Source organism: Podarcis tiliguerta (genome assembly GCF_965153285.1).
Source record: "Podarcis tiliguerta genome assembly, chromosome: 11".
Lineage (NCBI taxonomy): Eukaryota > Metazoa > Chordata > Lepidosauria > Squamata > Lacertidae > Podarcis > Podarcis tiliguerta.
The window spans coordinates 35,359,955-35,384,119 of record NC_139544.1 but is presented as its reverse complement, the minus strand read 5'-3'; the positions used below and the strand labels follow the sequence as shown (position 1 = coordinate 35,384,119).

The window sequence follows — 24,165 nt, the reverse complement described above, 5'->3', positions numbered from 1 at the left end:
CATAATAATATATGTTGCAGGAAAAAAGCCCATATGTGACATCAGGTGTGTGGTAGATAAAGTCACAGCTAGGGCAAAAAGGGGGTCAGCTGATTGATGGCGCCTTTAAAAAGCTTTTGCAAGGTGCTTTACAGCCCTGTCTAACAGCTGGTTGTTGGGGCTTTAAAGTGCAGTGCAGAATTTTCTGCAAGCAGCAAGGATCAGCTTGTTTGTTTGTGCGGAAAGAGAATCTTGCAAAGCTGAAGCCCAGACAATCCGCTGGCATCAGCATTCTACTGAAATCAATTATGCTTCCGGAACTTCCTAATGCTGCCATGGGCTGCTGCAAGAAGTGGCTCATATCTGAGCACTTTAAGAACAAACAGCTTTCTAAGGAAAGAGAAAAGTGCTCATTTTCAGACACAGCGTCTTTTATATCTTTTCTTTCAAAAGGAAGCAATTTTCATTCGAAGCACCAGAGGAAGCACTAAGAATACAAACTGCTTCCTCTGCAGAAAAAAGAATGCTTCATTTTTAGATGAATCTTTCCCCCTGCAGAGACTTCAAAGAAGCTTTCTGTAACCAATCGGCTGTTATCAAATGACTTTGACAGGTGTCAACCACCTGACATCATTATGACATCATGCAATTTACAGGTGGGTGGTCCTGCCCACCTGTCAAATTTGGGCTGCTGGGGGCAGGGGGAGAAGAGATAAGCCCTAAACGATGAGCCTTGGAAATATTTGATGCATTGGTTTTGTCATCTGAACCATGACAAAATGAATTTATAGTGCATCTATGAACTCCCCATCTGTAATAGGTTTTAAAATAAATATTTAAGAAAATTAAATGTGGAATGCTAAATATGCAGAAGACATTACTACCTTGAAAAATATTTGCAACTCTTAACATGCATAATTAAGGCTAAATATAAAGAAACAGATATTCCAGAGTGGTTCAGGTCTGAGAAATAGCACTACAGCCGTTCCATTTAAAATGAAAGGCTATCTTCTTTGCCACTGAGTTTCATTGCCATCTTAACTATATTCTTGATGCCCAGCAGTGTCTTCCTCATCACTCTTTATCATTTTATGTGCACGCTGCCTATTGATAGTTAAAGCCATGCTCAAAGCAGCTTCATTTTACACTCTCCTCAAAAAAATCCAAAACTAACACAGAAACGAACCACAGCAATTATTTTGTTCTACCTGAATCTCTTCACCAGTCAGCCAAGATGTTTTGGGTACAATTCCTTCAGGTGGTACACAAGTTCCCTTTCCAGTTTCCACATTATAGTAATAATCATAGATGCCTTGCATTAAGAATTTGATCCATGGGCCTTCATCAGGATCTGAAAGAATTTAAAGACAATAACTTTATTGTTTAGACATTGCCAAAATAACATAAATGTGCTTCCACCCTCCCATTTCTAATCCTTCAGCACCAATACAAATGCAGACTTGTGGTTGCAAGGAGAAAAAGGACATGGTGCTGAGACAAGGATTCAACCTTCATGTAACCTTCACTCTACTCTGGGGGTTTTAGAACACCACAACCTCACTTCAATTATAAATATTTGAATGATCTAGAGCAGTGGTTCCTAGTTCGCAGACCTCAGGGGGTCCACTGGACCATTCACATAACAAAAACTACCACAGAGATACCAAAATTTTCAAAAGTAGGGGGTCCATGGTTTTGCTTTTGAAAAACGGGGGGCCTGCAGTACTTAGCTAATTGGGAATCACTGGTCTAGGGAAACTGACGTCCTCAGAAGGTGGTGGACTCTCCTTCATTTGAGGCTTTTAAGCAGAGTTTGGATGGTCATCTGTCATGGATGCTTTAGTTGAGATTGCTGCATTGCAGGGGGTTCAACTAGATGACTAGTTCCTTCCCTGGCACCTCCTCCCTAGACCTTAATTAGGCCAGCTTACTCTACAACAGTTTAGGGTTAAATTGCACATGAACAAACACAATGTGAAGGCTGCTTAAAACCATCACTACTGCAGCCTCCACAATGCAAGCTCTGCAACCACATTGATTGGCCAAGTAGAAGAGACTTCTGCCTTTGCAGCTACCATAAATTTACATTGCATTCACAAAGGCTCCAAAGCCACTTAGGGCATTGAACTCAAAACGACTCATGCCCGAAATACCTGAAAGACCACCTCCTTCCCTACAGACCCTCTCAAGTGCTAAGATCCAGCCTGGTGCTGGTGGCCAAGGAGAGGTCATTCTTTATGGCAGCCACTCTAAGTTGTGAAACTCCCTCTGCGCAGAGATACACCTGGCAACTTCATTACTGTATACAGTTTTTGGTGAATGCCAAAGATTCACCTCTTTAGCCTGGCCTTTGATAATGGAGATGTATTTCTTCAGGACCAACCTTACTTTTCGTTACTGCATTTTTTAAATTGTAAGTTTTTGAACTGTTTTAAACTGTATTTTAAAGTGTTGTACCTGCCCTGGGACTTTAGGGTGAATGGTAGGTGACAAATTAAGATTTCTACTACTACTACTACTACTACTACTACAAACAACAATATATCATGTTGAGGACTCTCAGTAGCTTCCCACTCAGATTACTCCACCCAGATACCAGACCAATACCAGCTCAGCTTCAGCAATGATGCAGCGACAACTGTTTGAGACTATACATTCACTAGGGAACTAGTAGACTTAACAGAGGCAACAGAACCACTTCAAGAGTTCTGAAGCTTTGATTCACAACCTCCTAAGTCTGCTTTAGAGAACTGTCCAGAATCTTGTGAGGTGCATCATTAGAAGAGGTAGCTAGCAGGACCATATTTACCCACAGTACCAACAGAGGCCTACAAAACATTTTCTTTGTGGTTGGGGGGGGGGGAGGGATAATAACACTGCAATATGTAGGATTATTTTTTTATTAAGCTTTAATCATTCAGTACAAGAAGGAAATAGGCATGAAGTAGCCAACACTATGTCCTTTGAATAATGAGGAAAGAAGAGGCAGGTCTCTCTACCCTGGTGCAAAACAAAATGAAATTTATGTCTCACAGCTGCTGCTTACATCTTTATCAGATGTCACACCTCATGCACACTTTGAGAGAAAAAGATTGAAAGTAAAGGCTGGTAGAAAACAGAAGTTAATTAGTGGCAGGAGCCTTGTACCAGATGTTTGTCATAGGAAGCAAACTAGCTAGTCATTGAGAGAAACAGGATGCTGCAGTGAGTGAGTCATTGGTTTGACCCAATAATATAGTTCCTATGCTTTTAAACAATCAGATCTATGCCTCTGTTGTGGAGGGTCATCATGTTTTTATAGTCTTCATATGGTGCACATGCACAAAGCCACAGTCATAAGCAATGCTATTCGGTTGAATCTGGGCGGGAACACACAGTTATAGAACTACAAAATGCAGGAATTCTGGAATGCCAAGCCTTCTCCAGAGGCAGCTTGTCAGAAGAAACTCAGCAGCAACTTCTGAGGCAGCAGGAAGTTCTGTGGAGGGCTGCTCTCGTTTGCAACAGAGATCAGAATTGTGAAACCACAACTGCTTCCAGCTCAGCTCCTTCTGTGTTTAATTAGCAATTGACATTCCCCCAACTAAAACATCTCAGAAGACCTTTGTCAGAGTATTTCAAGTACTGCTAATCAAACTAAAATCATTTCTTTCAAGGGCAAGCAAGAACAAGACATATCTAAAATGGTTCTTAACTGGCATATGTTAAGACTAGCAATGCTTTTAACAATAGGAGTAGACAAGCATGCAAAACATTTATAAAAACTTCATATTTAGCCAGGTCCAATTTCTTGTGCTGGTTGTGACGGGTTAGGGTATTACCTTTGGTTTTTAGATTCTTGGTTTCCAACAGACTGTTGTAGTATGTTTCCGCACACTCTGGGACAGCTCTTAAATTGAAGTTAGGAGGCTGCAGAATGGTGACTATCTGTGCAGAATCACCATTTTCTAAACACTGGTTTATCATTGTTGTCCCAATGGCCACTAAAAGACAGAAAAATTTTAAAGGTTATCAATTATGCATTTCCAGCATAAGGGCCCTTAAGCAGATTTGTGGCATAGGGTGAAACCACCGTTTTCTAGTCCAGTTCATGGTAACTGACAATGACCGCTCCACGCATAAAACGGGGGGCAACCTTTGTGTGGACGCGCGCAGCCCCTGGATCTGGAGCGGCTCCATCAGCATAGGCTTGGCTTCGCCTTCCCTCAGGTGGGATACCTGGAGGTCTCCGCCTACCCCAGTCAGCTGTCCAATCCCACCTGGGGGAAGCGTTGCCAAGGAGATCAGGCCAGGTAGGGGAGGGATTACCTGCCCACACAAAGGGAACTCATGGATTGGGGATTCATCTCATACACAGGACATATGCTTTACATCAGATTATCGTGGGGAAAATAATCTGACTAATCCAACAATAATCTGAATGTGGGAGTTATTGATGACTCTGACTTTATTAAATATTTGCACAGCCATTCAATGGTTAATTAAAGTTTGCTGAAATTTAATGCAATGCGAATGCTTAGAGAGGAAGTTGCATGCTATAATGAAATGTCCTTAAAAGAGATATCTGATTTTGACATATTTCAGAGTGGCTGGGAAATCCAAAGAATGCAAATGGTTATGCTAGTCATATATTGCTTAATTTTTGAGAGAGTAATTAGGAATGATTTTTTTGTTAAGTGGGAGATGGGCTTATGTGTTACACTGCCACTGGGGGAGGAAAGCCTTCAAGAAACTAAGCAGAGTTAAGCTACCATGTTCCGAAAAGTGGCTTATTTGAACTCCATCAGCGTATAGATATAGAAACAGATATAGATATCAGTGGTAAACTTGCTTTGGGTTCAGAGGCTTCACTGAGTTTGGAGACTTATCCCCCAGAAGCTGTGCTTGGTGTCATGTCTAAGCCTCGGAATATGTTACAAATAACTAAGTATCTGAAAACATCCAGAGTGCTTTTTCCCATAACCAGCCTGGAATGTGATCAGAGCAGGGACACAACATCATACAAGCCTTAAGATATATATTTAATGTTCTTATAAATGAATAACACTTCTGAAAGTATCATATGTATGCTTTTTATTCTTTTAATCCCCCCCAACTGCCCCTCCTCTTCCATACTGCCTTTAACAGTTAAGCTTGAACTTCAGAGTCTCTTAATTCACAGAAGAACTTAGTTCCAGTGCAGATGCAGAACTGCTCAAGGCTGGGCACGGCAAGTTTTAAGCAAAAGTGGCATAGCAGCTAGAGTTCCAGACTAGGACTGGGAAGACATGGGAACAAATCCTCACTCAGCTGGAGAAATAAAGACCCACATATGCCATCTTGAGCTCAGAGAAGGAAAGCCCTTTTAAGTAGTGATCTTTCCAAGTCTGCATCTGCATTGGTATTATTTTCAGATGTTTTAAGTGTTTTATTTTTTTGTGCATTTGCTGCCCTGGGTTTAGTTGGGAGGAAGGGTGGGATATAAATTTTAAAATAAAACAACAACAGAAAGAAAGAAAGAAAGAAAGAAAGAAAGAAAGAAAGAAAGAAAGAAAGAATTGAACACTGCTTCCCACAATGGTCTCACTTTTCTTTTGTTACATTCTTCCCCTCTGGTCAAATAGGTTTAGCAAATTTTAGTAAAGATATTAACCCTATAAAACTTGCTTATAAGGTTCAGAGCACATAAACAGCATGAAAACATTCATATTGTAAACAAGGAAATAAGGAGTAGTTTTTAATGAATTTTATGTGGGTTTTAGATTGTATTAGCCGCCTTGAGTATGGGATGAAGCGATGTAAAAGGTAAAGGGACCCCTGACTGTTAGGTCCAGTTGCGGATGACTCTGTGGTTGCGGTGCTCATCTCGCTTTACTGGCCGAGGGAGCCGGCATACAACTTCTGGGTCATGTGGCCAGCATGACTAAGCCGCTTCTGGCAAACCAGAGCAGCGCACGGAAACACCGTTTACCTTCCCGCCGGAGCGGTACCTATTTATCTACTTCACTGTGTGCTTTCGAACTCCTTGGTTGGCAGGAGCAGGGACCGAGCAACGGGAGCTCACCCCGTCATAGGGATTCATTCATATTGTAAATAAGGAGTAGTTTTAAATGAATTTTATGTGGGTTTTAGATTGTATTAGCCACCTTGAGTGTGGGATGAAGCGATGTACCAATGTTTAAAATGAAGAAAAACCCAAACAAGCTTGCAGCTCATTTTGGGTCACATCTTCTCTCCTATACTTGTCTGCTTTACAAAGAACTTTATCACTCAGGTGGAAAATGGCATAATTACTCTTTCTCCTCTAGCATTAAAACGGGGGGAGGGTTCTAATATGTAAGTCTAGTTAGCCAGGGAGGAGGGTTCTACTTTAGGCTAACTTTCTCCGATATTTGCTGGTTTTCTAAGCAAAGGAATGCAGGTTTATTCCTAATTTGGGTAGCAAACATATAATACCCAATACAGTCGCTAGAAGGATTATATCACACACTACAAAGCAGAGAAGGCAAACCAATGAATCTAGTAAATCAGCAACAATATCCAAAATTCAACAGCTTGTCATTTTTAGTGTTTACTAAATCTTTGGTCCTTTTTGAGGGAGGGGGAGTTTCATCCTTGGGCAATCAGCAAACAATTCAAGCAAAAGCAAACTTAAGTTAAATGATGTCATTTTCTTTACATAAAATAGTTGAGAGTCAAAGTAAACAGACTTGGGTCCATATAGATTGTATATTTCAGAATGTGACTTGCTAGGTGTATATTTGACTTGGGGAGGGGGACAAAGTTCCAGGTAAACAGGTGTCAATACTTGGTTTCAAAGTTCATGTCTACCTTTTCAGGAAGGGAACAGCAAGTACTTTTGACAACAAAAGTAGTGTTCAACATACTGAAGTACTAAGCTTTAACAACGTCTACCATCCACAAGTCAACATGGCTTTATTCTAGTTGGTTATTCCATACCAGCAGCAGCTTTACTGCATTCACCTTCACAACAATCATATGTGATTTAATGGATGGGAAATTGTGGGTCTAGGAGTAAAGCTATGACAGAGGTAGAAAAAATAGGAAATTGCGTTATAATGAGTCAGACCATTGGTCCATCTGTCCCATTGTTGTTTGCAATGACTGACAGCAGCTCTTTAGGATTTCAGACAGGGGTCTCTCCTAGACTACTTGGCAATGCCAAGGTTTGAACCTGGGAACTTCTGGATGCAAAGCAGATACTCTACCACTGAACAAAGGCCTATCAATAGATGAGATAGTGAGATTTATAATTCTATATTACCAAGGTAGGAAATGAGTCAATATCTTGGTCACTTAGTTGAAATTCACAAGATTATTCAAGGGAAGTTGTGAAATTTTTTGGTAAGCTTACATCTCCGCTATCAGTTGCATCTCTATACTAACGAAGTTCTATCCTTGAAAGCCATTGCACACAATCATGCAAGTATGAATTCCCAAGGTAAATTGGTCGTGTGAAATGGAATTTAAATGGCCTTGTTGAAATAGAGAGTGAGCCTTTTACTGCTATTGCAAAATAACGATTAACAGTTCATAGAATGGATTCAGGTGGGTGCTTACATTTTGATGCATCTTCTATGTTTGTGTTGGCATCATCAATTCCCTTCTGTATCTCATCCAGCCAAAGGACTGAAGAATCATCATGAGATTCCTGGAGAAGGGAGAAAAGGGCACTTAAATTAATACAGTTTCTTGGATCTTAATTTGTCCAATGAAAAAATCATGTTTACTCAACCTTTCTGAAATATTGCGACAAGGTATGAGTTTGCGAGTTCTGAAAGCTACGATACCAGATGGGATGAAAGGCCATGAAAAATGAAGAGTTTTGTTTTGTTTTCCTGGGTGTACACACACTTAATATATCTTATTTTGAACATCATCATCCCATTTACTTTGCAGAGACAGCAGCACAGTATGTGTGCTCTTTGCTTGTGATGCATTGTAGTCAGGATAATATCAGGTGGTATAGGGGAGTTTGCAGTGTTAAATACTTGGTTCTTGAAACTGGGAATGGAAGATCAGCTCCGCATTTTCTAATTCTATTGCTAGACTGGAAACTTCACAAACTCTGGGTTGTTTGGTATGTTAATAATGTTCATTAACAGACATGTGGGTTTAAAGTTTATTCCCAGAGAAAAACAATGAATGTATTAGACTTGCACAGGAAGATGACTCAGTGCCCATGAAAGAAAGCTGGCTTGCAATCTCAAGATCTTTGCAATATGAAGGATGTGTGCGTGCAAACAAGTAAAAAGCCACATCACCCAACTATACCACTATGAACTTTATAACACACACACACACACACACATTTCAGCTTAGGGTTTAAAATACAATTAGATTCCTATTGCATTTGGAAAATGAGGTTGACACATTTTTTAAAGCTAGATAACTTTTTGCATTTACATAAAACAAAGCTCATTTCACCAAAATTCGGCTTCAGGAATTTGGTAAAAACTCACAACTGACATACAGGTCTGTCACCATCAAGTCTAGTTGGGTCTTCAGAGACTTATGCACAACTGAACTGGTAGTACTCATGGTGATTTTAATTATTATTATTATGGCTTAATCTGATATGTAAACCAGGCCATAGTTTATCAATAAACAAAATTATTTGTTTCAGCTAAAGTCTTGAGTCTGTGGTCTTTTATCACTGGTTATGCTTTATTCCCAGGCATACTGGGTTGCTAGAATGCAAATTCAAGCCCAGATTAGGCCAGCAAGTTAACACCAAGTTTTCCTCCTCTTAAATAATTGTTTTGGAAGTCCTAGAGACCGAACACCCATTCTTCTCTCTACTTATGGTAGTTCAAGAGTTAACTTCACTCTTGTTAAATGAAGCTAATCTCTGTGTCAGCTCAAAGCTTAAGCAGCTTCGCCTGTTTCCACATTCTGGTGTGTCACACCCTTCTCCAAAGAACAAAACAGCGTTTCCTCAAAATCGCTAGTACATACAGGATGAGTTCAGTTCACAGATCTGACGCTCTAAGCATTTCTTTCCCTATAAGGAGGATTAAGCAGCAACGGAGAAGCTAAAATGCATATTTTTAAAAACTGAGTTTTGACTACAGCTACAATGACATCTATACTCTTATTAATAAGTGGACTGCTCTTCATATCCTCCTGCTTATCCCAGAAAGGTAAGAAGTTCACATTTGTGTTGTGTCTTAGTTCTTTTGACAGAAATTGACCAAGTCAAAGTCATATCTGTGTCTATCTTTTAATGGAGTATTAAAATCTCAAATGAGGCAGATTTCTATTTCAGTGATGGTATCTTCATGGGTAAAAAGAAGTATTAATGCTCAAGTATCTTGATGGGAGAAAACAATATATTTAATGCTTAATTTTCATTAGTAGTACTTGGTTGTAATGTGTCACTGCCTTTGGTAATGTTCCCTATTATACATAGGCAATGGCAATCCATTGTGGAAGCTTAACTTTTCATTATATGCTCTTTGGTTATTTGAAAATATATTAATGCATTAATACACAAACAAACAAACAAACAAACCCCTACCCCTTTTGAGGACTTTACAGAGTACTAATCTAATAGCATTCCTAAAACACATTGCTAATAAAAATAACATCATCCCAAAGTTGTCTGAGTATTAACGTAACTTCTATACACAATGAAGTTCTGTATATATACAGTGGAAAACAAGTTTAGCATAACGTAACGGGGATTAAGAACAAGCAAAATACTTGATTACTACTTTATTTTGTCTGTTTCAAGTCTCTTTTCAGTCCTGCCTTCATATCTGAATAATTTCTCTATTGACAGGATGATAAATGAAGGCTGCTTGCACAGTAAATGTTTTATTAGGAACTAGAATCATTTGTTTACTCAGTTATGAGAATCCAGAAAACAGCCCTGCAGTATTTCCAGTGTTGTCTAAGTCTTTAAAGACCTGCTTTATTGTAATTTCCCCAACTTTAAACATACACTGCAGTGTTGGGCTTTTCCAGCCTTGACAGGCAAAGTTCTTCTCACCTGATACAAAGGTTCCTACTCACCTAATACAAAGAAAGATGTGACGTGGTTTCACAGTTACTGCAGGAAAGATAGTGAAACTTGCAGGCCTCACATTAATTGGCACTCAAACAGTTTAAGGTTGCAATCCCAAATTTTATTTACAAGGGGGAATAACTTACGTGGGATAGTAATTTAACTGTGGGATACAGAGCTCACCCCCCAAGCACAGAAGTTAAAGTAACAAGCAGACCATGAAAGCTAATTTTGTAGGTGAAGTTTTTGTGTGTGTGTGTGTGTGATACCAATCCTTGGATGGCAAAGAAAAAGTTTTTTGCTTCCCAAGCTGACTTCTGAGAGCCCTTTTCTTTCCCTAAAATTAGCAACATATTTGTATCATGTATTGCATTTATATACCATTTTTTTCTCTGGGGAGCTTAAGATGATGCAAATGGTTCCCCCCTTCATTTAATCCCCACAACAACTCTGTGAGGTAGGTTAGGGCTGAGAGACAATGACTGGCCCAAGTACATGCTTGTTGGCTAACTGGCAATTTGAGCCCTGGACTCCCAGGTCCTAGTCTGACACCCATTGTATACCGTATTTTTTGCTCTGTAAGACTCACTTTTTCCCTCCTAAAAAGTAAGGGGAAATGTGTATGCGTCTTATGGAGCAAATGCAGGCTGCGCAGCTTTCACAGAAGCCAGAACAGCAAGAGGGATTGCTGCTTTCATTGCGCAGTGATCCCTCTTGCTGTTCTGGCTTCTGAGATTCAGAATATTTTATTTCCTTGTTTTCCTCCTCCAAAAACTAGGTGTGTCTTGTGGTCTGGTGCGTCTTAGAGAGCGAAAAATACGGTATATCATATTCAGGGAAACACTGTTCATTACACACACACACACTCTATTTGAGTATAAATTACTGCAACTACCCCTTTTTCTTTTTAACTTTTAGACAGAGAATGTAACAACAGCAGCAGCCTGGAATGTCAAGGTAACAAACTGCACCCCATCAGGACTTTCCATGGGGCTCCACAAGGTGCTTATGAAAAGATACCTCATTCTGCCATGGAAGGCGCAACAAGGACCAATCACAACCAAGAAAACAACTGCTCTGTGAAGAGGTCCCACATTTCAGTACTGAAAGTACGCAACACCACGTTGGAGTACCTTACCAGCCCTCTGAGTGTAAAGCTGATTCCAGCTCTATACATAGCTGTTGTTTTAATAGGGGTGCCCGCAAATGCCTTTGTACTATGGACACTGTTTTTCAGAATCAGGTCGGCCCGGATTGCTATATTCTACACAAACTTAGCCATTTCGGATTTTCTCTTCTGTATCATGCTGCCGTTCAAAATTTCCTATCACCTCAGAGGCAACGACTGGATATTTGGAGAACCAATGTGTCGAATCATGACTGCCATATTCTATGGCAATATGTATTGTTCCACACTCCTCCTCACCTGCATCAGTATCAGCCGTTATGTGGCCATTGTTCATCCATTTACTTACAGGAGTCTGCCCAAGCAGCCCTTAGCAACAGTAGCATGTGGAGCAGTATGGACAGTTGTTTTCTTATACATGCTGCCTCTGATCATAGCGAAGCAAAGCTATAATCTGGATCAACTAAACATCTTTACCTGCCATGATGTCAGCAATGCCTGCGAAACTCCATCATCCTTCCAATACTATTACTTCATCTCGCTGGCAGTATTTGGATTTGTGATTCCGTTCTGTATTGTTATTTTTTGTTATGTTTCAATTATCCGAACACTCAAATCTTATGATCAAAAGTGGCTGTGGTACATCAAAATCAGTCTTCTCATCCTGAGCATTTTCGCTGTCTGCTACACACCCAGCAATGTCATACTGATCGTTCATCATGTGAATTACCATCGCAATTCTACAGACAATTTGTATTTCTTTTACCTTATTGCTCTATGTCTAAGCAGCCTGAACAGTTGCCTCGATCCATTCCTTTACTTCATGATGTCCAAAACCAAAGATAACACCAGCGTTTCTCTCACCATGGTTAAAATACCCCGGGATGAAAAGACGTGACACACTTCTGCTGTGATACTTGATGAAGTTGTATATACATCATTTGTTCATAAATTTACTATTTATCTATTTTTATAATGGCAAAGCTGAATAAATTCAAACTATTTTAGGGTTGCAAGGTTTAACTGATATCGCTGAGGACAAAATTTAACTGTTGGGGATATACATTAAAGACATACATCTGTTTACTTTTTAAACCTATTTTGATTCTATTACATTACCATAATTGGAAGTGAAAAAGATATCTATGGGCTTTTCCTCTAGCAATGAGCACTAATTTAAATGTAAATTACTTTATAGTTCATTCACCATCTCAAAGAGACACCTATATGGAGGTTCTGGTATTATGTCATCTTATTCCAGTTTAGCTAATTAAACATTAATCTGCTGGTGCACAGATTAATCAAACAAAATTATTCAACTTGTTGATCATCCCAGTGTTTCTCTTTCTAAAACAGAAAAGGCTAGTAACGGAACACAAACGCATTACTTTTCCTTAATCTCAAAATATGTCTTACTTTACATGCTACATTTTAGTTGTGTCGTTGCTACACCCCTGTGGTCATTTCCCGCACTGCATTGCTAAACCTGAACATTAAATTTATTGCCTAGAATAGTATGTTTATATAAAGCAAGTCCCACTGCACTCGGTACAACTTAAATTTTGAATAAATGTTTAGTTTTTATTCATTGGCATTTGATATTGGTTCCGTTAGTTTTTTAAGGCTAACAACTCACAAATGCATCTTTTTTTGTAATACCAATATTATTATTATTATTTTTAAAACAACTTTTAAAAGCTTGTAAACATGACAACAGATAACAGATCTGCCCTCTTTTTCCTGCATTGGAAAGTGGCTTCAGAACATTATGCAACTAGCAACACTGTTTCTTGCTCAACACTGCAGAGACAGTTTCTTTAGGAAATTCAACTTCTGGCTAAATAATAACCTTCGTAAACAGAACAAAACTCTGTTTAAATTAAGTCTACACATACTTAATATCATTCTAGGTATTCTGCTACATGGCAACCAAAGACATTGTGTGTGTGTAGGAGAGTGTTATACAATTCTGAAAAAACTATATGCAGTTATCCTGTACTTCAGTCTTACAATGAAGGGTGAATTGTGTTAGATTAGTCTGGTTTGCTGTGAAATATGGAGATGACTTGTGCTTGTGACACAATCACTTCCAAAGGCCCTCTCCCTATGACTGACTGGTGAGCTGTGGACAATGAAGCAAGAAGGGCGGTGGCCAGCATGCAAGTAGCAGGAAACTCACTGTCAGCCAGACAGAACATGAATAAGACCATGCTATTAAGCTAATCTCTGCAAGCGAGGACCATGAAGAATGAACTATTTCCCACCTTCATTGTATCTCGCAGTAGTGCCTGGCAAGTTGTTTAGGGCTTGCCTGTCACAAGCTAGCCTGCCTGGGGATGTGAAGGGAGATCTGAAGGCACTCAAAAGCGTCTAAAATTCACTGTTATGGTTGCAACAATTGGAGGGCAGTTTATGAAGGTGGCCCACAGACCCAACTGATTCAGCATTGATGGATGAGTTTTAGTTACTGAGGCCCAAAACTTAATTTCTTATTCAGGTAATGCAAAATAAGTGGATGAAGACCAACAAACTGAGGCTCAATGCATCCAAAATGGATGTGTCATTAGTTGGTGCCTTATTTTGAACAGGGTTCCACACCCTCTGAATGAACATATTGACAGTTTGGGTACTCCTTGAGCTCTCTCTGCCAGGAATTACAGGAAGCTTTGACATTTGCAAAATATGAAAGACTTTGGAGTAAAAACTACCTGGCATTTGAGGGTTTTTGCATTCTTCAGAACATCCTGGTAATGCTGTGCATTTGCTTCTTTCACACCATGAAGTTTTGCTGTAGGGAGTAGCAGTGCTTCTACTGTTTTTGTAGGATCTCCCTGATCAATGGCTTCATTAATGTGTCCAATTGCTACAATCCCTACACAAGAACAAATGAAAAGTGTACAGAATGTGCAACAACTAAGATCAAAAGGATTTGGCTTTTAACATGATTTTCTGAAAACCCTTATGTTTCAGAACAACCTGTTGAAAAAAGCAACTGGCAATGAGCTGAGCATGCTGAAGCAGCTTTTCCTATGCTACTGAGTAGTAATATAGGAGTAGAGGTAGATAGCCTACATCGAGGAAGGCCAGTTAGAGCCCCCTGCTTCGCCATATGTTCACAGAGCATTCTATTAACCGTCTGACTTCTGCAACTTGCTAATGGCCTTGGTAACAGACAAGGCACACTGAAGCCGCACAGAGGCATTGGATACCACTGTAGTTCATATAGCCAATGGTTAGCATAGATGTTCAAGGCCTTTGTAAAGGCATAGTATAGACTGTTGTTGATTAAGAGAAAGAGACCTATTAAATCCCATTGGAAGTGCTCCTAGTCTGGTACGATTTCTTTTTGGGTATATGGAAGTCATGCTTGCTCTCTAATCTCATGCAATCTGTCTGTTCCTTTCAGAATGCAGTTATCCAAAGAGGCTTGGGAGGAGGGATGAAGATGGATGTTTCTGATTTCAGTGGTTAATGTGGGTTACTCCAAAAGCCTTAAACCGAAAAATCTCTAATGGGCAACTCTTTGTTGATCAACCGTGCTGAAAGTTAGGCATCTCTCAGCAACCCAGAATTGTTTTGAAATGGTGGAATGAATGAATGAATGAATGTCATTCAAGAAAGAGATTATTTATAGATAACTACTACTAAACTGCACTGGATTAAATTTGTAGGCCAAACCTAGAGGGAACAACAAAACACTTACTGTCATTTTCTTCTTGAATTTGTGAATTAACCATATCAATAGCATTCTGAATATCATTCCAGCTTAAATATTCTTGTCCTTGAGATGACGCTTCTAATTTAATAGACATCAAGGTATCAGCATAACTGTAGGAAGAGAATTAGAATCTTATCACAATATGCAATTAAAATCTTATGCATTGTAAGAGTTGTTTTGGGCCTAATGCTATATAGAGTGGTACCTCGAGTTAAGTACTTAATTCGTTCTGGAGGTCCGTACTTAACCTGAAACTGTTCTTAACCTGAGTACCACTTTAGCTAATGGGGCCTCCTGCTGCTGCCGCGCCGCCAGAGCACGATTTCTGTTCTCATCCTGAAGAAAAGTTCTTAACCTGAAGCACAATTTCTGGGTTAGCGGAGTCTGTAACCTGAAGCGTATGTAACCTGAAGCGTATGTAACCCGAGGTACCACTGTATATACTTTACTATAGTTAAAAGACTACTCTAGCTGACTACATAGTTTTACATACCTATCAACAGGTGGAAGCACACAGAACATGCACCTCTCCTCACACATACATGCAGCAGTTTGCAATCAGCTAGCATTCTTGTAATTTCCTACCCAGTAAGCATTCAGTAATATGAAAGCAGCCCTATCTAGAATGGAAGCTTTTACCGCTGCAAGTTCTCTTCTTCCAGGTTATTAAAGCCAACACATGGGTTGCTGAGATGAGTCTTTGCTGCCACTACGTCCTTGCTTTCCAAAGCCTGGTTTAGCAGCACCACCGCTGATAGCATTTCAACAGCAATAGAAAGTTCATCATGAGCCAAGTATTTCTGAAAAGAATATATTCTGATCAGCAAACAAATAAAGCAGCTAGCAACAAGTTAAAAAGGACCTATAGCTTAAATTCAGTTTTTTTAGATTTTCGAAAGGTTAGAAAAGTCTACTCTTAAGTAACTGTTGAGGGAAGGATTATTAACTAGCACATGACCTCATTGCAACTCAGTCACATTAAGTCATGGGAGAATTTTATTGATCTACATCAATAAGACACTAAGGAAACCCAATGCTTTGCCAGCCATATTCCACGCACTACTGCTTTCTTTTTCTTCTTTGCTTTTGTCATTTTCTCCTTCCGTTCTTCCCCCTCTTCTACTTCCCTTTTCCTATTAAGATATTAAAGTACGCAATCAACTGATTCCGTCTTACCGCAGCATTCTGTTGCTGAAGATTGAAGAGTTCAGTCTGATAGACATTAGCAGCAGATGGGTAAACATCACACAACTGAGCCTCGGGTTTCATTAGAGCAGCAATTGTCTTACTGGGGTCACAGTTACGAATTGCAGCGTTGATACTGTCGACTGCTATAAGTTCTAGGGGCAAGAGGAAAAACGACATCAGAAGTCCCCACACATCTGCTTTGTTTAATACTGTGTACCTTATATTCCTAGTGATACCACTGCCCAAGAAAGCAACTCAGACCACTTTTGCAACTCAAGGGGAACATCACTCCAGACCACGAGTAGAAATGTCAAGTTACTGAGGAGAAAAAACCTGCAAAGAAAGTGTGCTCAGAATAGTGCAAATGTTTAATTTATGCTTGATATTTAATTTACATGCCTTGTTTGAATTACTTTTTTGGGGGGGGGGGGCTTTTAATTTAAAAAAGATTACAGTGACTGGTAAAAGCACAGCACTTTGAGTGAATGGGCAGATATGATTACAAAGCAAGGGGAGAAGTGCCCACACTGAACCCAGACATATTTCTTTCCACCTTTCTTTCAAATGAAAGAAAAGAAAATCTTATTATGATTTTGCCAGGTATTAAGCCTAGTCTAGAAATCCCTGATACTACAAAACTGTTCAGATGCACCTATGTACACATGCCTGTTGTTGAAAGAAAATGGAAAGCAATTTAGAGGCTGAGGTTCTACCTGTGTACAGGCTTTCCCAGGCACACAAGGATGGGCTGGAACAGGGCTCCTGCCCTTAAGTCTAATGGACAGCAGTAAGTCTAATATTGCAATGAAGTACATGACATATGCATAACTTTTCAGGGCCTTTTCAGTGGTGCGTTCCCAACTCTTGAATATCTTCCCAAGAAGGCACAATTGATGCCAACAGGACATGCTTTTCAGCACCAGGTTACAGCATTTTTATTTTCTCACGCATTTTACAAGGGTTGTGTAAAAGGTTTTGAATTATTTGGGGCAAGAATTATCTATTGGCAAGATATCTGGGTTCGCTGTTAATGTCACCGAATCCGAGCTCTTGTGTATGTATGCCTTGCCAAACCTGCAGCTGCACTGGCACAAAATGGGTGGACTGGAACTCTGTAATGCCTGTTGTAAATACCTGGAAGTGAATATACCCAAGAATCTATCTAAACTAGAATAATTGAACTTTACTACCTTGATAAAAGATTTAACAAGTAAGCTCAAGAATTGGTCAAAACTAACATTCTTAAAGTTGGGTAGAGTTTCTATAACAAGTATGGTGATATTACTGTGCCTTCTTTACTTATTCAGAGTTTTACTTATGCAAAGCATACCCATCTCTTTCATGTTAATAATCTACTAAACTGTATACATGCAAACAAGAGGCATTGGCTACCTCAAGAAAGAAGGGGGTATAGTGATAACTAACCTGAAGTGGTATAAAGACTCTGCTCACTTACAAAATATCTTTTTGATTTTACAAGGCTCAGACCAGGTCCAATAGTTAACATTGGTGGATGACAGAAGTCAAGAGTTTATGAGTTTACTCCCTTGTCAAAATGGACAACAAGACACTAGAAGACATCATGTGCCCAGCTACATTATATGGAATTATCCCCTGTATTAAATTAATAGAATAATTACCTTTTAAATAAACACTTTGTGAAGAATGCAAGTACTCCACATAGTGCAGCAATACACTTTTAAAAATTGGCCAAGTTGGAAGAAACCCCAAACAGAGATCCCTATACATATCCCAACTGAAATAAAAAATGCACTGTCCCATTTTCTGTGAATGCATAGCAAGCAAAGGACGATTAGTCTGCTGAATTAAAATGAAATGATACAGAGCGAAAAGAAGACTTAAGCCACAGAAAGCATGAGATGAAAGTGAATTTCAAGCTTAATACTCCCAAAGATGAAGGAGAATTCTAAAACTTCAGGAATACAAGAAAAGCAACAGATAGAAATGCACCTGCAAATTTAGAACCCCTTAACTTAAGAACCAATTGTGAGTGTGTGAGGTTTTAAAATTCTCATTTGTGCATACAAAATATGTGAGCCGGGCATAAGCAAACTCCTTTCGAAAGACCAGACAGTGTACTTAATACATTGACTGAATAACTGTGACAAGAGTAAGAATGCCATCTTAGAAGAGAGTATTAATGACTCTGTAATGCTGACACCTCCAAAAAAGTGACAAAATAAACCTTGAAGAAACCATGATTCTAGTAATTGCCATAGTTGTCCAGCCTTAAGGTTAACCATGTGATGAAGATACAAGAGAAAATTAAGAACAATTTACTCACTAAATTTACGAAAGTCTGCTTCCTCATTGGCAACACTAACTTCGTTCTGTATCTCACTTTTGTCGAACATAATTGGAACCCCCGCTATCTAACGTATATGGGGAAAAAAGATTTTCATTATATATTTCTAAATCAAAAGAAAAATGAGTAATCTGTACAATGACTCATTTTGAACTGGTGTGTTAGTTTTCTATGGAATGGGAAGTTTTATCTGCTCCAAGTGCTTTCATTAAGCAACAGTTTACAAGTATTTCTTCGAAAAGTCAGCTCTGTAGGCTTCCAAGGACGTTGTTTTTTTCAAATTAGGATTGAATATTTTTTTTCTGTTATAGCTGAAAAAGCACATGGTGCATTGCCATTGTGTGTTTGTGTGAGTGCGTGTTTATTTGAAAGCTTCTCTCTGCTTATCATAAGAGAGCCACAGGTAATGTTGAAGTTGTATAATAATAATAATAATAAATAATAATAATAATAATAATAATAATAATAATAATAATAATAATAATAATTTATTTATACCCCGCCCATCTGTTTGGGTTTCCCCAGCCACTCTGGGCGGCTTCCAACAAAACACTAAAATACAATAACCTATTAAACATTAAAAGCTTCCCTAAACAGGGCTGCCTTCAGATGTCTTCTAAAAGTTTGGTAGTTATTTTTCTCTTTGACATCTGGTGGGAGGGCGTTCCACAGGGCAGGTGCCACTACTGAGAAGGCCCTCTGCCCGGTTCCCTGTAACTTGGCTTCTCACAGCGAGGGAACCGCCAGAAGGCCCTCGGCACTGGACCTCAGTGTCCGGGCAGAATGATGGAGGTGGAGACACTCCTTCAGGTATACTGGACCAAGGCAGTATTTTAAAATTAAAGAGGTTAAGGCAAACTCAGGTGTCACACTTAGGTGTTACATTCAGTTACCTGCATCCTCTGCTCTTTAGAGTCAATTAACTGTGCTAGATACAATGAGGAATTTTGCGGCAGAACTTCAAGCAGGCTCAGTGCAGAGTTCGTCAAGCCTGCCATCAGTGCCCCTTCATCTTGCCTGTCAATAGCCTTGTTCACTTGGGTTAAAGCCACGTGAACTGAAAGGAAAACAATGCTTACAGACAGCAGAATATTTTGAACAAGTTTCATTCTCAAAGCCCTCTCTCACACCATTTCCCAATGAAACATACATCAAAGTGTGCCGGATGCTTCAGAACTAAAACTTTCTTAATTCTAAGGACCCGGGGCTAAAATGCAGCTTGTAAGAGGGGGTCAAAATTTACAGTATTTTGCAGCTAGCAGAAGAGAGAGAGAGAAGCAGATAAAAGTAGTTATGCATCAATTATCAAGTCCGCTGTTATTAAGAATGCAAAGGCCAAGGAAGAGTATCCTCACTCAAGTTTGTAATACAATAGCAAGCCGCGTTCCAGAGAATAGCATATTACTGCAGATGCACTAATATATGTAAGGTTTAAAAATGAAAGGAACTGTGAAATAAAATTAAATATTCTGATATTTCCCACTGGAATAAAAGCCAAATACACAACTCTTAAAGTTTTGGGACTCTGGGAAGATTACTCACTGTTGACCTTATTGATGTTTCCCTGTATCTCAGCTTGTGTTAGCAACTCTTCATACACATCTCTTTCTTCCTCCAAAATTGAGCCATTCTGAAAGCAACAATACCGTTACTGAACAAAGGACAATGTCCACTCCTGATTTCAAGGTGGGTGGTGTTTGTGTAAACACAGAGAAATTTCACTATGGAAAGTAAATTTCAGTGTGGGTTGGGGGACTTGTAAGGGCCATTATTGATACAAAATGAAACTGTGCAAAAGCAGCTAAATTAGAAATCCCTCTTTAAAATATAGCAATATCACCAACATGAGAAAAATGAGCGCTGTATGCCTTTACTTTCTAACAATTTACAAGCTTTAGTATGCTTACCCACCAATTGTTTATAAACAGTAGTCACTCAGAATGCAAGTAGGAATTGTACGTGGGTTGAACAAAGACCTAAGGAGGAAGAATGCAACACCCCAAACCTGGCACAACTGTTTCTTTTTTAAATTCCAGGCTCTAGATGCTTAAATAAACTGAAGGAGAAGGAGAAACATGAGTCACAGTCCAGCTCCCTTGCCAGAACCAGGAATTCTATTCCAAAGTCATCCATGTCTAATTACTTCCTAATGACCTGGATATGACCTCAAAAGGTCACTCAACCATTCCCCCTCTTGCATTCTCAATGTTTATTAACCTTCATTTGTTAGGAATTTCAATGGCATTATTGTCACAAGATGACATGAATTGAAGAGGAGCACTGCATGAACAAATGCTTTGCTAGTAACAAGCCAATTTGCCACTGCAAGGTTTTACAAGCCTGGAGTTTTAGTACTGTCATATAAATGCATAAGGGTACTTTAACTGTTCCGTAGTAACTCACATTCCATTGAAGCAAGTATAATAAAACTCTGCATTCTAAGTGGCTTATATATTGGTTTTTAGAACCAGAACATTTTGACACATATTCTGAAATGATGTTCTGTCAATCACGGAGGGTCCAAATAAATATTGTATTTCCTAGATTGTCATGAGCAGATGGAACATACACAACTCATTATTACATGGCCATGAGTAACTTCAAGGTATCTGCCATTGTGTGCTATTTGGTTTGATTTATGGAGTATTGGTGCTTAATCATGCACCATGCTATTTTATGTAAATAAAACTAACTGAAATTGAATTCATATCCAGTTTTAAAAGAGTATTAGAATATTCCATTAGAGTACCTTCAGTCTTGCATTCTCTTCTTTTCTCTTTTTAGCTTCTGATAGTTCCTTCTGATACGCATGGGCAAGATTATCGTCCACGTTAACTAACATAGCATTGGGATTTTTCAGTGTTTTGATAGTTTGATCTGCTACTCCTTTCTCAATAGCTTCATTAATTGCAATTACTGCAGCATGCACTGAAAAGAATAAGAGTCCAGCATTTAAAAATAGGAAATGATTGCCAGAATTGAAATTAAATCTGAGTTTGCCTAATCTTCAGGAATCCCCAATGCTTTTAAGCCAAGGGCACATCTGGAAATCTAAGAAATTGACATGGCATCACAAAATATCCATTTCATCAGAGGAAAACTGGTGATACTAAGAAGACCCCTTGCAGGCAAAAGACCTATAGGTGCAACACCCACCCACCCCCCAAAAGAGCTAGGAAACCAGATAGCTTCTGCCAAATAACCTCACTTACAAACAAACAAACAAATATTATTAGGGGCATGGAGCCATAGAGCACTGTAGCTCTATGTAGCTCCAAGGGAGTCACATTGGTGACCCCAGGCAATTAGAATGAGTCATAATTAAATGTTTTTTTAAAAGCATTATCATTATCACTTTTTTTACACACCTACATACAATTACAAATATACATGGTATAGCTTTCTACAAGAGAGCCACTGAGCAGAAAGTAAAGCACTGTAAAAACCAGTGCTCTTTTATTGGCAACATCCTTAATTTCAATTTATCATACCTTCAACTAAGGCTAGGTACACATTAGTGGCTTAAAACACAGTGAAGTTGTGAACTTGTATTTGCATGTTGCTGCTCACACTAGAAAGAGTGCAGGGTGATCTTTTCACCCCTGCACATTACCTGTTTGGTTTCCCCATACCTGAAACCGCCTCCCCAACTCCTATTCATGAAGCTGTCATCTGCAAATGCACACACAAAGGCTGGCACAATGTACACACCTCACTTTAAATGTGAAGTTTTCAAAACAGCTGGAAGCTGGTTTGAGGGAAAACAAATAAAACAGCAGTATTTCTCAAGATAGTCCAGGACAGATATGGGTTATGGCTAACGTCATCTGCACACAGCTTCAAACACCGCACTGAATGATAACATGTACACATAGATTAAGTCTACTTTGGATTCTGGCCAAAATACAATCCTACACTTATCTACTCAGGAATATATCTAATTATATATAGGACTGCTGTCTCAGTGTACAAGAATCTACTGAATAGTCAAAGCAAAGATACAGTTCTCCAGATGTTGTTTTTCAGCTTCCATAAGGTTTAGGCAGCATAGGCAACTGGTCAGGGATGATGAGAGCTGCATCCCAGCAACATCTGTAGCCACAGTTAGCCACCTAACTGCAGCTGGAGATCTAAAGATTATGTTAGTGGAAATACACACCAATCCAACACCAGAACAGATTCATACATGTCTGTCTAGTGCATGGATGGAAACTTGTAGCCCTTCAGATGAAGTTGACCTACAACTGCCATGACCTTTGGTCACTGGGCCATGCTGGTTTGGGCTGATGGAAGGTAGGTCCAACATTTAGTGGGCTACTGGTTCCCCACCCCACACTTAGAGACTAACATAGATTTTAAAAATAAAATATAAGGACAACACACTTGTAAAATAAAAATGTAGTGCTAACTTATTTTAAAGGGCATAAAAGTTATTTTCAGCATTATAAAACCATTATGAAGTCAAGTTGGCCATTTGAAGCTGTAGCAGGCCAATCACCAATTTAGACGAGCTGTCCATAAATGCTTTGTATTTACGAATATTGATTCCTAGAAGGGTTTTTAGCTGGCCCTTGGACTTGCAGAAGGGGGCATATGCATTTGCTATGTATCTACACTCTTACATGGATAGTTTGTTTTTAATCACAGTGTGGGGCCCAGTGAACTGGATTATGCTCCTAACCATTCTCTCTCTCTCTCTCTCTCTCTCTCTCTCTCTCTCTCTCTCTCTCTCTCTCCCTCTCTCTGTTTTAACCCCTTACCTGCAATTCTCTTGATCCAAATCAGAGAGCCTTAATTTGTGTAGGGGGGGGGAACATTCACCACCCCACCTTGATTTGGATCAGGACACAGGAGGTCAAGGTTAAAAACCTTTCCATCCCCTGCTAACAACAGGAACAAACTAGACAACACCTTCACTACATGAAAGATGTCTGTGTACTCAATACTGTATTTTTTTCTTTAAAGTTCAAGGCAAGAGGAATTGATTTTAAAATACCTTACACCACAGATTTTTTTAAAAAAAGATTTCTGTACTAATTAGTTTCCAAATGATATCTGAAGTTAAAGCAACTTTAAAACATGTTACCATATCTGAGATTATATGTCAGCGTGTTCTTACATAACACTTTGATTAGGGCTCACTTACACGCAGCTTCATCCACCGAAAGCTCACTGGCCAGGATGCCTCCAATTTTACTAAATGACGGCATCTGTATACCATATTTCTCCAATTCCTTCCGCATGTTATTGATTTCTTCCTCTAATTACGAAAGGAGAAAAATGGGAGAAGGCATCAACAAACCTAATTAGGCTTTCTTAGATGATAAAACATACACAATAATAATGCTTGGGGTAGGGTGGGGGCTGTGGCTTTTCACATCATTATACTTCCAATTCTGCTTAGGCTTTTCCTCCTGCCTGAGAAAAATCACAGGCTGGGAGAAAATAAATACAAGGATTTTGTTAACAAGCATCTTTTAATAAAGTAGAAGCACATTTTTCACATAGCTACTCTACACCCACTTCAGCATAAAAAACATGGAGAATGCTGGGGGAGTAGAGCATGGGGTTTGAATACAATAAAATATTTTCAAAGATTAAAGTACCTGTAAAGTCTACTTTTCCCAGCAAATCTTGGATCTGTGGAGCAACTCCTAGTTTAAAGAGGTAAAGGCTGAAAATGAAAAAGGGAAATTATGTGTTATATCACAGGACATTTATTTATTTGTTTGTTTGTTTGTTTGTTTGTCTGCAATTTCCTGGACAAGTCCGGGATTCAAACGGCTAAATTAGGATCCGGGACAGAATGTTGAAAAAAG

General features: G+C 39.2%; 2 protein-coding genes across 5 annotated transcripts in view; one reads left to right on the top strand and one right to left on the bottom strand.

Annotated features, from left to right (window-relative positions):
* Nucleotides 1-24,165, bottom strand: part of IQGAP2 (IQ motif containing GTPase activating protein 2) — a 120,725-nt gene that overhangs the window by 22,686 nt on the left and 73,874 nt on the right. For 2 of the 4 annotated variants that reach the window (XM_083403626.1, XM_083403628.1), the window contains 13 exons: nucleotides 23,953-24,020; nucleotides 23,493-23,606; nucleotides 21,096-21,274; nucleotides 19,889-19,976; nucleotides 19,240-19,403; nucleotides 18,326-18,413; nucleotides 16,009-16,172; nucleotides 15,472-15,632; nucleotides 14,818-14,942; nucleotides 13,823-13,986; nucleotides 7,540-7,630; nucleotides 3,801-3,962; nucleotides 1,188-1,330 (listed from right to left, as the gene is read on the bottom strand). In XM_083403626.1, coding sequence (XP_083259752.1) covers nucleotides 1,188-1,330; nucleotides 3,801-3,962; nucleotides 7,540-7,630; nucleotides 13,823-13,986; nucleotides 14,818-14,942; nucleotides 15,472-15,632; nucleotides 16,009-16,172; nucleotides 18,326-18,413; nucleotides 19,240-19,403; nucleotides 19,889-19,976; nucleotides 21,096-21,274; nucleotides 23,493-23,606; nucleotides 23,953-24,020 — 1,711 coding nt within the window. The remainder of the gene's footprint in view (nucleotides 1-1,187; nucleotides 1,331-3,800; nucleotides 3,963-7,539; nucleotides 7,631-13,822; nucleotides 13,987-14,817; nucleotides 14,943-15,471; nucleotides 15,633-16,008; nucleotides 16,173-18,325; nucleotides 18,414-19,239; nucleotides 19,404-19,888; nucleotides 19,977-21,095; nucleotides 21,275-23,492; nucleotides 23,607-23,952; nucleotides 24,021-24,165) is intronic. The other 2 variants (XM_083403627.1, XM_083403629.1) reach the window with 1 other exon arrangement.
* Nucleotides 7,628-12,713, top strand: F2RL2 (coagulation factor II thrombin receptor like 2). Its single transcript, XM_083404248.1, has 2 exons — nucleotides 7,628-9,122; nucleotides 10,907-12,713. Exons 1-2 carry the CDS (start codon nucleotides 9,059-9,061, stop codon nucleotides 12,010-12,012), a joined length of 1,170 nt encoding a protein of 389 aa, XP_083260374.1. The 5' UTR covers nucleotides 7,628-9,058; the 3' UTR covers nucleotides 12,013-12,713.